A 13,142-nucleotide genomic window follows, 5' to 3' on the forward strand; every position below is an offset into this window, starting at 1 on the left:
TACATTACTTGATGTTCCATTATACATTTAGTAATAAAGGTATAGTTTACCTACAAATGAACGTATTCACCCTCGTGTTGTTTCAAACCAGTTTGCACTTCTTGCTTCACAAAAGATAATAATAAAAAAAAGTGTTTTTGTTTTGTTTTGAGTTGCACAGTAGAACAAAAAGTCATAAAAATATGGAACAATGTGAGGGTGACACTTCCCATCCCATTTCAAAAACCACCACAAATATTTTCAGCTGAAATCATTTAAACCCACCAAGATCTACTAGATGAAATCCCAACGAGTTCAAACTTGCCTGGTAGTATATGTGTCATTAAAGATGAACCAGAGAGACACAAATGATAAGATGAAAGTGAGAAGCCCAAACAGTCATGGCTGTATAACAATCACAAGAATCTCTTCATGCTAATCTTCTTCTCTTCCTTCTGAATCAGATTTTTTTACAGTCACGCTCTCTCTTCGGTTCCATGATGTTGTTGTGACTTCTCAGGAATTCACCTTTTATGATTGCACAGCAGTCAAACAGCTTGCAGGAAGCATGCCGTGAGTTACAAAAACAGCACATATTCTGGGCACAAAACAACTGAATTCTACACTTATTAAAGCCTCTTTGTCACGAGAAAAAAGAAATCCAGTAGTGCATGGTCATTAAGTTTTAAAATGAAGTGTAATTAACTTGGTTTTATAATTTATATACACACACTACCTCTAGGTAATGTGTTTGGATGCCCTTTTCTTTTGCAGCTGCCATGGTTGTGTGCAGAGTCGCTGGGGATGCAACTGGTGTGTAAACCAACATATGTGTACCCACAAGGCTGTGTGCGATAAGGGACTGATAATCTATAATGAACATGTAAGTCATTACATCCTCAGAAGTGCCTTCTTTCTATGCTTTAGTTTTGTTGTGTTGTGAAAACTATCTGTCTCAAACATGAGAACAGTGTTTTCTGCAGAATTCTGTGAATAATTGGTAAAACAAAATGCATTTTACCAGTTTATTCAAAGAACCAGGAGGCAGATCCACAAAATATTCTTAAGGATAAGGTTATTCTTAATTGCTATGCATGCTACCTGTCTTATCTTTTCCTTCTCACACATTTTACATCACAAAGTGCTTGCTAATTTAAAATACCTTCATAGACAGACAAATATATTGCTATACAATAAGACAACAGTCTGACATTTGAGATTTTTTTTTTTTTTAGATATTTGAGAATTTGAGTATTTGTTTTTTTGATAATATTTAATATTTATTTGGAGTTTTACGATCTGCAGCTAGCTGCCTATATTTTGGATAGAAAAACAAGCTGCCTATATTTTGTCATGTCTTTTATAATTTACTCATAGTAATTTGTAATGTTTTGGGAAATTGAAAATGTAATTGACTAAAATGTTCAATTATCAAAATTATGAGTAATTCCTGTAATTTGTTCATTATACTTTTAAAAGAATAAAACACAAATGGTATGGTAAGCATGGTAAGGCTAACATGCACTGCAAACATAATTGTAAGTGGTCCACGTTTGCAGCAGCATTCTGTTTGGAATATCACAGCTTGAGAATTCAAAACCATGTTTCATAAATCAAAATAAATCATAACTATAAACCGTTTTTGCAGTGTAATGATTTTTTTTTTTTTACCTGAGTATCAATTTGTAATGCTTCCTATAACCATCTATCTTTATTTAATTGTACTATTGTGCCTCTCTTGGTTTTCCCTGCACTTCTCACTAGTGGAAATCTCTGCCCACCCTACCTCCTGCAACCAAAGCCTCTGGAGCTGCATTCACAACCTCACCAGTCACAACACACAAAATCCCTGAAACCATGGCTCATACTAAACCTTCGACTACTGCCGCTGCAATAACTGAAACTATAACTACTGTACTGGAATCATTAACCTCTTCTGCACCCGTGAAACCAGCATCAATAACTAAGATTTCTTCCACTTTTAAGCCGTCTGCTGCATCTACAAGTGCCTTTCTCCCCTCTTCCACAGCTGAGACCACAGTACAGCCAGCTTCCACACTCTCTCTGCTAGATGAGATCCTCTCAGAAAAAGAGCTTCTTGTTACAGATACTGAATCAGTGGCTCTGAGGGAGACAGACACTGATGTGGTTACTCTTGCAAGTTTGGCAGCGGTTGTAAAAACTGAGTTGCCATCAGTCATCGACGCTGCTGAGGAGCAAAGGATATCACTGGCTGAAACCAAATTGCCACCAGTAATGGACCCAGCCACATACAATAGCTTGCTTACCAGCACCCCTCAAAATTTGATAAATGAAACCCAAACTACAGTTTTGCCTTCAAATCCAGAACCACACGGGTCTGATTCTGAAACCAGTGACTTTTTGTCTATGTCTGAGAGAGTGTCACCTGCCGTGCCTTCAGAGAATAGGTTAATTACTGACCGTCAAGATGCTCATTTGGCTCCAGAGGAAACTGAGGAGGTGGATCAGGTAGAGAATGACAACACAACATTTTCTGCTGCTACAGTCTTATCAGGGGATGGAGATTCAGACAGTGATCCCCCAGTATACCTCCATTTGCGAAGTGCAGACATGGATGCTGATTACCAGTATGACTCCGCAGATTTACAGGTGAGTCCAAACATCTAGAACTGATAGAAAGTCATAACTAAAAAACTAAACAAAGAAGAGTATGTTTTTCTCTCTTATTTGCAATGTACTTTCTTAGTTTGGAATAAAAAAAATATTTAAAAACTCCTGTGAATACTCTCATATTTATTTGATTTACACTTGTATAATACCAAGTACAAGGTATACAGTATAGTAATTACATTACAGTATACTAATATAATGATGAATATGTCTGGAGAAGCATCAAGAAGCATTATGAATTGTTTTTACAGCTAATGAAACGGGAGATTGCTGCTCAGAAGCGTTCGATTAGCAATGTGAAATGGTTATGCCAATTTTTGTGGTTAATAAAGTGGATACCAAAGTGGAAGAGTTGTGAGGACTTAAAATTACTGATTACAATGAGTGTAGTATTTAAGGTTACATAATAGCTAAATGTAGTCATTTGTAAATGTAGGTTTTTTACTTTAGAAGTCATTGTTATTTCTGCTAATAATGACCGTTTACTATATATATGTTTTTATATTAGTTTAAGTTGTTAACATTTAAGGTTTGTAAAGTATTTGTTTAATTTTAAAGCATTTTATTTCAGCAAGGTAAAGCATTAATTCAGTGTTTTATTCTACAACAACAGAAAAGATGGTCAATTTTTTTGTTTTTTAACATGTAGTTGAACGTTAGGAGTAAATATTTAAATTAAATGATTAAACTGATTCCGATAATACACATTTCGTCATTTGGTCACTTGCATTAATCTAATGGCAACTCAAATTATAACCCAGTAAAAAATTCTGAATTTAGTTTTAAAATGTATTCGAATTTATTTTATTGCTTACATTTTTTTTTTTTTGGTTGTGTAAATCTTTTATCCCTTAAATCCCTTTCTCCTTGTCCTTTTCACTGGATGATGCGACACAATAACATTCACTCTCATACATGTTTGTGTGTGGTAACATAATTGAACTGTTTTTTTTTTTTTAATCAGGCTGATGAAGGCACCTTTGTCAATTGGGGGGCATCTGCCTGCCCATGTGTGGAGAAGATTCAAGGATCCTCTCTGCTCCCTGTCCTAACTCAGAGAAAAATCTCTCTGCTGGCCCGCAACTTGCATCTCTACCAGGTAGAAATAAACACAAATCACACACTTTTTTCTAAATTAAAAAAAATATACATATCCATTTATAAAAAAAGAAAAAAAAAAAAGATATTGAAACACACTTGTGCCTAGGATAAAGAGCTGGCATACGAGTGTGTAATGGTGATCGAGGGGCAAACTGTGGTGGTTGATGCAGATGTGACGTTGAATGAGGCAAACCCTTTGCAGTTTGACATCACCTGTCATGCTCACCAGGTACCTCAACAACATAATTCAGAGCATGATTTGTGAGTATTATGTAAGCATGTTATGAGGCCCTTATATTATAATACACAAAATACATACTCTATTCTAGTACAAAAAAAGTGCACATTTTGAATGTCTCTCTAATCTAACACACTTAATTTAGCTCATCGTCTCATTATTAGAGACTGCTAGACTCGGGTTATGTCTACACTTATCCAGATAAAAAATGAAAATGCATTTTTTTCCCTCTACATTTTGGACTTTCGTTCACACTAAAAAGGCATTTTTGGCCTGCAAGATTTTTAAAGACACTTTTCTAAGTGGATACATTTGAAGTTTTCACGTTATAATATGGACTGTGAAAACTGAGATATCTGAAAACTGTATGTTTAGCCATGTTACACATATTGTATGATATGTGCCTGTCACATGCTGTTTTCTTTCACAGTGTTGCTATATATATATATATATATATATAGCATGTGTATATATATGTTACTGTGTACAGTCTTCATATTCAGTTTCTGCAAAGATGACAGAAAATTTACTTGTGATTGCCGTCCTGTGGCAAAAAAATGAGGGCAATTGCATTTTTTATCAGTCATGCATGAAATGCCGAATAAGTGTGACATGGATGCAGAAAGTGGTGAGATGTTATGGTAGCACTCTACATAATGCCTTCATGTATAATGCATTATGAAATGAAATGAAATTAAATGAAATGGATCCATTAATAACAATATACACATAATTCCTATAATCAACTCACCCTAAAAAGACAATCATTCATCATTTAACATTTTAATTTACGTTATAATGGTATTCATAATGTTCGTTGTAAAGGATTATAATTTTTCTGAAATAATTGTAACCAAACATAAAATGCATTTGTAACCACACTTAAAATGCATTGTAGTATTTGTTTTTCATTTGTTTTAATTCAATATACCTTCTAAAGGTGAATACCTACTATAAGTATTATAATGTATTAGAACTGGGGTTACAATTATTAATTATGAGATTATACATTGCATTATAAGGTGCATTACGAGGCATTAGTAATGCATTAAAACTACTTTTAAAATGCATTATAAGGCTTTAAGTTAAGTGTTACCAATGTTTTGATGGAAGAAAAGTGTGAGAACTTTATTATGTCTGGTCTCCCAGTAATCATCTCAGTGAGCATTTATTACGTTTTTTTTTTATCTAAGATGATTTGAGTGTTTTCTGATGTTTCAGTGTGGATGAGAAATTTTGGAAATACTCAAATGCTGGTGTGTACGAAGAGCATTTTGAAATGACGTTTTCTAGATGTCACTTTGAATTGTGTGTGACTGATGAGGAAGACATCCAAAATGTGCAGTGGTGGGGGTCCCTAGGACAGGTTTGAGAAGCACTGCTCTAATATTTACTATATAGAGGTGTAGCCAGGCATGCACATGCTCCAAAATGTGTCTCGTCTCCCTGTTATTTACTTTAGTTTCTGGTTACTTCTCTATAGTGCTGTCTAAGTAAAGGCAAAAGCCCACAACAATAATTAAAGAAGAAAACAACAACTATGTAGTAGTTTTAAATGCATGTGTGTTCTGTGAGGAAAGACTGCAGTTTGCAAATATCATTGATACTCAAAATTTCTTTTCTGTAGTATTTTTATGCAGACCCAGTTAGAGACTATAATGCCATGGTGTATGTGAAGAGAAAAGACACTTTTCATATTGACAGCACTGACCTTTATGGTGAGTATAATTTGTTGATGCTCATGATGAGCTGTGTTTGTGCAAAAAACACAGACGTATATAATTTTTTATTGTCTTATGAGCCCATTCAATACATATATATATATATATATATATATATATATATATATATATATATATATATATATAGATATAGATGTATATATATATAGGGTCCTGGCACTTTCAATTAAAACAAATATATTTTTTAAAACTTTATAACGTATGATTTTATATGGTTTAGTAGCAATAGTCATTAATTAAGTATAAATATGAAAAGATAATGGAACATAAAAAAGGCCTTTATTTTCTCGATTAATGTCTCCCCTCTGACCAGTTTAACACTCATTTGTGGAAAGTGTAGTCTTTGTGCCTTTGGCCGGATAATCTGTTTGTGTTTTTAGAATGCCAAGTAAAACAATTCTTTGAAAATGTAGTTTCTGAATCTCACTCTTATGTATGAATTTGAAGTCTATTTTGTCTGTATTGTAACTATGTTCTAACCGATATTCTTTGTCCATTTCAGTGACGTTATATAACTGTTCAGTTGGGCACTTGGACTGTAGCCGCTGTCATACTGCAGATCAGAAGTACAACTGTGTGTGGTGTGGAGCCAGTTGTGTTTACAGAGAGTCCTGTTCCCAACACATCGAAATGACCTGTCCTGCTCCTCTCATTCATTTGGTTTGTTAAACAGTCTCAAACATGACTAAATGCAGAATCTTTAGTGCATATGGAGTTTGTAACTTTTTAAGACTCTTTAATGCACAAATCTAAAATAAATTTTGCTTTAGCATACTGCTTATGATCGGATTGACTGAAACACATCCAAACCCTGGGTATAAATGGGACCTCTATTGTTTTCTTTTCCCTCCTGACTCACTCTCTAAGAAACATTCTGACCCTACAGTTAACACACAGTCTAAGGTGGAGTGGAGCCTGTTGTCTGTGCATATGTCTGTTTGTATGACTCACAATACATAATACTGTACCATTCAGTACCTTCCAATTACATTATATTCATAAATATAAGAAATACTTCATTTAAATGAATAATTACATATGAAAATGAATCAGTCATTCCAAATTAGTTGTACAGTAGATATCTTTAAATTAAGGTTAGTAGAGTGTTTTCAATGCCAGGGTTGTGGTTTCGATTCCCAGGGAATGCTTGAACAGATTAAATGTATAACTTGAAAGTAATGTAAGTCACCTTGGATAAAATCCTCTTCCAAATATGTAGGTGTAAATGTAAATCTGTACCATCATATATAAAAAAAACAATGCCTAAAGACTGGTTTTCTGTCCATAGGTGGAGCCTTTGTCAGGGTTAGTGGAAGGAGGCATTACTTTAACTGTTTCTGGGTCTAACTTGGGACAGAAAGCTCAGGATATCCTTCAGTCTGTGACTGTTGCGGGTGTGCCCTGCACTGTTATACCACATCTATATGAAATATCCTCCAGGTAAATATTCATACTGTTTCGGCCTTTGTTTTGGCCGTGAAAGCATGGTAGCGGGCCTCGTTCTGAACGCACTTCATTTAGAGAATCATTTGCCTTTTCTTCTTTTTCATTTATTTAGACAAGTAAACGACCAACAAAAAAACGCATTAAAATTAAGATACAAATTATACCAAACTAAATTTGTTCCAAAGAAAAGAATTCTACAAACAAAACATATGAAGTGGTCAAAAAATTATGTCTGACCCACTTCCCTTCTTCCGGCGTTCTGCCATTCGATTTACCGCCCCTTATGACGTTTACAATTTCTTAATTAGCAAATTGAACTAAACAAACCACAAACCAATTGTGTGCAACAACAAAAAATTGTGTGCAAACTATTTTTTTTTTTTACACTTCTTCTCAAATAACATTACACTTCCATTAAATGCATATCAGATATTATATATCTGAATACATTCATATGTAAACACATACACATCTACACTCACATTTACACGTATGTACAGTACATTGATACTTATATGTGCCCATGCATATAGTATGCAAACTAGTTTAAATACTGTCATTGACTAGATGCCTGCAGGTTTAGATGTAAATGCCTCAACTTGTACCTAAAGCCAGTGTTGGGGAAAGTTACTTTTAAAAATAATACATTGCAATATTGCGTTACTCCCTAAAAAAGTAACTAATTACGTTACTTAGTTACTTTTTATGGAAAGAAATGCGTTACGTTACTTTTGCATTTCTTTTTAATTATGAGCAGGGCTTAATTGTTTTTAATATAAGAAGTACTATTTATAGCAAATGTGAAACCCCTTTCACACCAAAAATGGGTAATGAATAAACCTCGGGCTGAAGGAAAGTAATGCGTTACTTTAATAGTTACTTGAAAGAAGTATTCTGTTTACATAACTCGCGTTACTTGTAATGCATTGCCCCCAACACTGCCTATAGCACACTTAAGGAGTATATTATAGAACCACCGTGTCCTGCACCTAATAAGAATTGTTCTTTACAATATAAAGTATTTGCAATTCACTTATTTCACTGATTAAATAATTTTAAGAAGTATTTGCCCATTTGCTTTGTTTCTGTGTGTTTTACACATTTGTTTATGCTTACTCTCTCTCTTTTAGAATTCTATGTACAACTACTGCAAGTGGAGAGGAGAAATCTGGTCACATCTCTGTGAAAGTGTCTGGTGGAGGCTTCGGCCTGTCCAGTCAGAGATTCAGCTTCCAGGTTAACTTGTATTTACTAATAATTAGCAATATTATTATAAAAAGTTTTTTACCTTTTTTTTTTTGTCTTTCCAAAAACAAAATATATATATATATATTGTCTTGACCTACATGGGACACAGAAGGGGAATAATCTGTCCACTGCACCCAAATATATCATAAAAGTGTTCCTTATAACTTGTTTAAAGTTATAGTGCATGTGTTGTATGGACTACTTGAATCCAATTTTTGTATTGTGCTTTTGTGTCTGCCCATATGTATAATATGAATAGTTATTTTGTAGTTAAATCACTTGCCCCTCTGTGTAAAAGATGAGACTTTTGAAGCTAAAGTAGTTCTGTGGGATAAAGGTGAAGACAATATAGTTAATATTCAATTTCAGTGTGTTATGATACACTCTATACAAAACATGACTATATTGTTCTTTGACGCGACATAAAAGCGTGGCTCTAAGGTTGCACCACATTCTAATACATTTTGAATGACTCACGTCATGTTGTAAACCCCCCCTCCCCCACACACATATACATCCCCTATCCCTCCAGTTCCTGTTTTTCATCTGATTATTAAGAACATGTTGGCACCTTGTTGGTATTTGAAAATGGTTGTTGTGGAATTCCTTCTGGCTTGAAGTTTGCAGAAGAACAAACTGTGATTATTTAGTTCTTGAATGCAGAATTTCTTCTGATTGTATCTCTCAACCTTGCATCCTTGAAGGACCCGAAGCTGATAGAAGTTTCTCCTCAGAGAGGACCAAAGGCAGGAGGAACAACTCTGACAATCACAGGCAGAAAACTTTTGACCGGTCGTGTTACTGATATTAGTGTCCTACTAGGGAATGTGCCTTGTTCATTGTAAGTACTACATATCACTGTGGAAAATACATATCCTGTAGATTGGTGTAATATGAGGATTGTCTGTGAATAAAAAGTTCTTTTATGCCCTTTTTTCCCCTTTGTAGAATAGCAAGTGTTCAGGAGGAAACTATCAAGTGTCTGACTGGTGCTAGTAACAGGACAGGAGAACACAGAGTGACTGTGCGGTATGGAAACGCTGAGCGACATCTCCATGGCAATGGCTATTTCTATACCCCTGACCCCAACATTACACAAGCCAAACCCTCTAAGAGCTTTGTCGGGTGTGTGTTTCAGTTTACCTGCCTTTATTTCATTTACATTTGTTTCTTTATCAGGCACTTTTATCCAAAGTAATTTAAATTGACAAATAATACACCAAAGATCTTAAAGTGAACATGAAGTGTTGAAAATAAGAGTTTTAATTATTGTGTTTAAGAGTACAGGTTAGAACCAGGTGGGAAATGAGAAACAGCAGACGCACAGAGAAGCAAACGTATATATGTTTTTAAAATATGGAGTAAACATCATTAAGATTCAGTCAAATGCTGACAGAAAAGTTTTTTAGACATTTTTTGATTATTGTATGGGACTAGACATGTACTAGAAATTTATATCTGTCTATAGGCCTGTACCTAGAAATTATTAAATGGGATTTTTGTTGGATCTAAGATTGTAGTGTACTGTAGTCATGCTTAAAGTCAGCGTGAATGTCAGAGTGCAACAGCTTACTGAACAAGAAAAAAAAAATTATGATAGGGACTTTTTTGGGAGTTAATTTTATTCATCAATTGCTGATTCGTACCTGCATTAGAGCAAGGCTGTATTTATGAACTTTTCTTTTAGAAATTTCACTTTAAAAAAAACTATCTTTAACATTCCTTCATTTACACATTTATACAGTGGAGGGCGTGTAATTAGCGTTTTCGGCCAGCACTTGGATGTGGTCCAAAAGCCAAAGATGCAAGTGACAGTGATCCTCCCTCACTCCATTAACCCCTTGAGGAGACGCAGACGAAGGAGAAAAAGGAGTGTAACAGATGTGGACATGCAGGAAACAGACTGTACAGAAGACTGTTCTATCATACAGGTATTGTTTTTTTTTTTTTTTCATTTTAACCTTACCTAACAAACATATACACTTAATTTATTGTGTCCCCAGTTTTGTACTCTGTTTCTAAAGTATATTCACAGATTAATATACCATTCCAACACCTGTACCCCAAAATTTGAAGCCCATCTTCTCAATTTAGAAATGTTTGCCCACTGATTCATTCATAAACTCACATAAACAATTGATTGAGAGAAGATTATTCATTGGATTATACAGTATGAATGAACTATTAATCTTTATTTAAACACCATGTATATACTATCTAATTTCATATCTGATATAACTATGGCAAGTGCATTGATTGCCGATTGTTATATTTATGGTTCTGATTGACTATCAATCATTTATTCTTTTATCCGGCATTTATTCAGAATGAGATACAGAAAAAAATATAATATTCTTGTTGAATTATAATAGTCTTGATTCACAATGGCTTTAAGATTGATCAAAAAAATAAATAAAACAGTTTTATTACATTATTAGATTAAAGTTTTTGTTGAACAGTCTCCATAGTTATGCATCATTTTGTGTTAAATACTTAGAAGACTTTTATTCACTTACACAGTGTTATCTTGTTTTCATTTTCTCTGTAGTTTGAGGAGGATTGCGAAGTGAAAACCTCTTCTCTGTTGCTGTGTCGGACTCCTGGTGTAGATGCTAAGGTAGTTGGTGGCCATATGCTGGTTGAGTTTCTGTTGGATAACTTGCGCTTTGACTTTAAATCTGTCAGCCAATCACCTTTCATCTATGAACCAAACCCAGTCCTGCACCCACTGAACCGTCCTGATCCCACAAAACCATATCGTTACAAACCTGGATCAGTTATATCAGTGGAGGTTAGTGGGACTTTTTAAAATCTATCCATTTATTTATTTTACTTGTCAAGTTTAAGAACTTAATTTTATGCTGCTGCTTTTAACTTTTTCTTGGACCACTTTTCATTTCTTTCTACAGGGTGTGAATTTAGACTTGGCCATCTTTAAAGAGGAAGTAGTAGCACTGATTGGTGAAGGAGTTTGTACTGTTAAAACTTTGACACATAATCACCTTTATTGTGAGCCACCATCCCAGCAGCCCCCACTTTCCCTAAGGCATGGACGCAAGCGAGAGGGAGCTGAGGCCTTTCCAGAATTTATAGTAAGGACGAAGCCAACACCCTCACAAACTGAGCTTTAAATTTCACTTACATCTTCTATTATGAAGTGGCTGTAATTAGCATTTTTTTTGTGGCAGATATTGTATTGCATGAACGGGGTGTGTAATAGCGTGTCTGTCTGTTTCCAGGTACATATGGGAAACTTGAACTTTTCACTGGGACGAGTGCAGTATGATTCTCCTAGTCACTCTATCTTTCCACTGGTGGCACAGATTGGTGTTGGAACGGTTGCTTCTCTTGTTGCTCTTATTGTACTTATCATCGTTTTTATATACAGGTGTGTATGTAATATGTAATGTGAGAGAATGTACAGTGAATATAGTGCAGTGAAAAAGTTAGTATCCTTTGAAGAATATAGCTTTTTCTGAACATATTTGGATTAGATTGGCATTTTACCAGTGTTAATGGATATTGCCCATCATAAATTGGAAAACATAGAATGCCCATTTTTTTTGGAATGCTTACCTGCTACCAATGAATAATGCAATAAATCAATATTAAAACATTTACAGATTGGTCGATGAACTTAATTGATATTGTGTGCCCTCAAATCTCTTCCATTTAGGAGAAAGAGTAAACAGGCTCTGAGAGATTATAAGAAGGTTCAGATCCAGTTGGAGAATCTAGAGACCAGTGTGAGAGACCGTTGCAAAAAAGAGTTTACAGGTAAGAGAGAGATCAAAGGATAGATTTTAATGATTTTAAATGGATGGTTTTCCCAGAAATGAAAATTCTGGGTAAATTCATCATTTATTTATCCTAATGCCATTCCAAACATTTAAAACCTTCAACCTTCACCTTGTTCATCTTCGGAAACACAAATGAAGATAACTGACGTTCAGTTGATTGACATAATTTTTGTCTTTCCATTGAATTCGACATTTGTGCTGCTGTTTACTGTATTTCAAATGACAATAAGGGTGAGTAAATGATAATTTAATTTTTTGTGGAACTAACCCTTTAAGTCTAAGAAAAGCTGTGAGCGAGGCCAAAATTTATTCCATCATTCATTCATAGTGGTAAATAAAAAGTAAATAAAATGATACCATTTGGACCTGTTGGTCAAAATAAGGTCCACTTATCCACTTAGATTCTGAAAAGCTGAATTAATTTGAAATGTTCAATAAAGCTTCTTAAAATGATTTAACAAATCGAAAATTACCCAGTGCCGTGTTTCAGCCATCAGTTATGTTTCTCAAATCGTTCCTCTTAATAATCATCCAGTTGACTCTTAAACCTCCACAGATTTGATGACTGAAATGATGGATATGACAAGTGATCTGGTTGGATCAGGGATTCCTTTCTTGGAGTACCGCATGTATGCTGAACGCATCTTTTTCCCTGGGCACCGTGAGTCACCACTTCGCAGAGACCTGGATGTGCAGGAGTGTCGACGGGCCACGGTGGAGCAAGGACTCATTCAGTTATCTAATCTCCTAAACAGCAAACTCTTCCTCACAAAGGTAGCTAAAATCCCCTTTTCCTCACTGTTGTCCAAACGCTCAAAGATGAGCACTTTAAACTCCGTGTATACCAGTTTGTTTTTGCTTAACCACTTTAAAACTTTGTTAGTTTTTTCATCATTTTTAGACAGAGGGAAAATTAAGAATGTCTTCACACTTATG

At 34.8% G+C, this 13,142-nt stretch overlaps 1 protein-coding gene across 1 annotated transcript in view; it reads left to right on the top strand.

The window, feature by feature from the left end:
* plxnb1b (plexin b1b) overlaps positions 1 to 13,142 on the top strand; it is a 69,074-nt gene that overhangs the window by 38,578 nt on the left and 17,354 nt on the right. Inside the window, exons 9-25 of the mRNA XM_059560571.1 lie at positions 444 to 552; positions 754 to 862; positions 1,744 to 2,610; positions 3,596 to 3,730; positions 3,839 to 3,961; positions 5,598 to 5,688; positions 6,215 to 6,372; positions 7,001 to 7,152; positions 8,289 to 8,394; positions 9,111 to 9,247; positions 9,355 to 9,531; positions 10,151 to 10,337; positions 10,955 to 11,197; positions 11,316 to 11,498; positions 11,646 to 11,794; positions 12,083 to 12,183; positions 12,763 to 12,980. Of these exons, the coding sequence (XP_059416554.1) occupies positions 444 to 552; positions 754 to 862; positions 1,744 to 2,610; positions 3,596 to 3,730; positions 3,839 to 3,961; positions 5,598 to 5,688; positions 6,215 to 6,372; positions 7,001 to 7,152; positions 8,289 to 8,394; positions 9,111 to 9,247; positions 9,355 to 9,531; positions 10,151 to 10,337; positions 10,955 to 11,197; positions 11,316 to 11,498; positions 11,646 to 11,794; positions 12,083 to 12,183; positions 12,763 to 12,980 (3,245 nt within the window). The remainder of the gene's footprint in view (positions 1 to 443; positions 553 to 753; positions 863 to 1,743; positions 2,611 to 3,595; positions 3,731 to 3,838; positions 3,962 to 5,597; positions 5,689 to 6,214; positions 6,373 to 7,000; positions 7,153 to 8,288; positions 8,395 to 9,110; positions 9,248 to 9,354; positions 9,532 to 10,150; positions 10,338 to 10,954; positions 11,198 to 11,315; positions 11,499 to 11,645; positions 11,795 to 12,082; positions 12,184 to 12,762; positions 12,981 to 13,142) is intronic.

The sequence above is a fragment of the Carassius carassius genome, chromosome 10, assembly GCF_963082965.1.
Source record: "Carassius carassius chromosome 10, fCarCar2.1, whole genome shotgun sequence".
Classification (NCBI taxonomy): domain Eukaryota; kingdom Metazoa; phylum Chordata; class Actinopteri; order Cypriniformes; family Cyprinidae; genus Carassius; species Carassius carassius.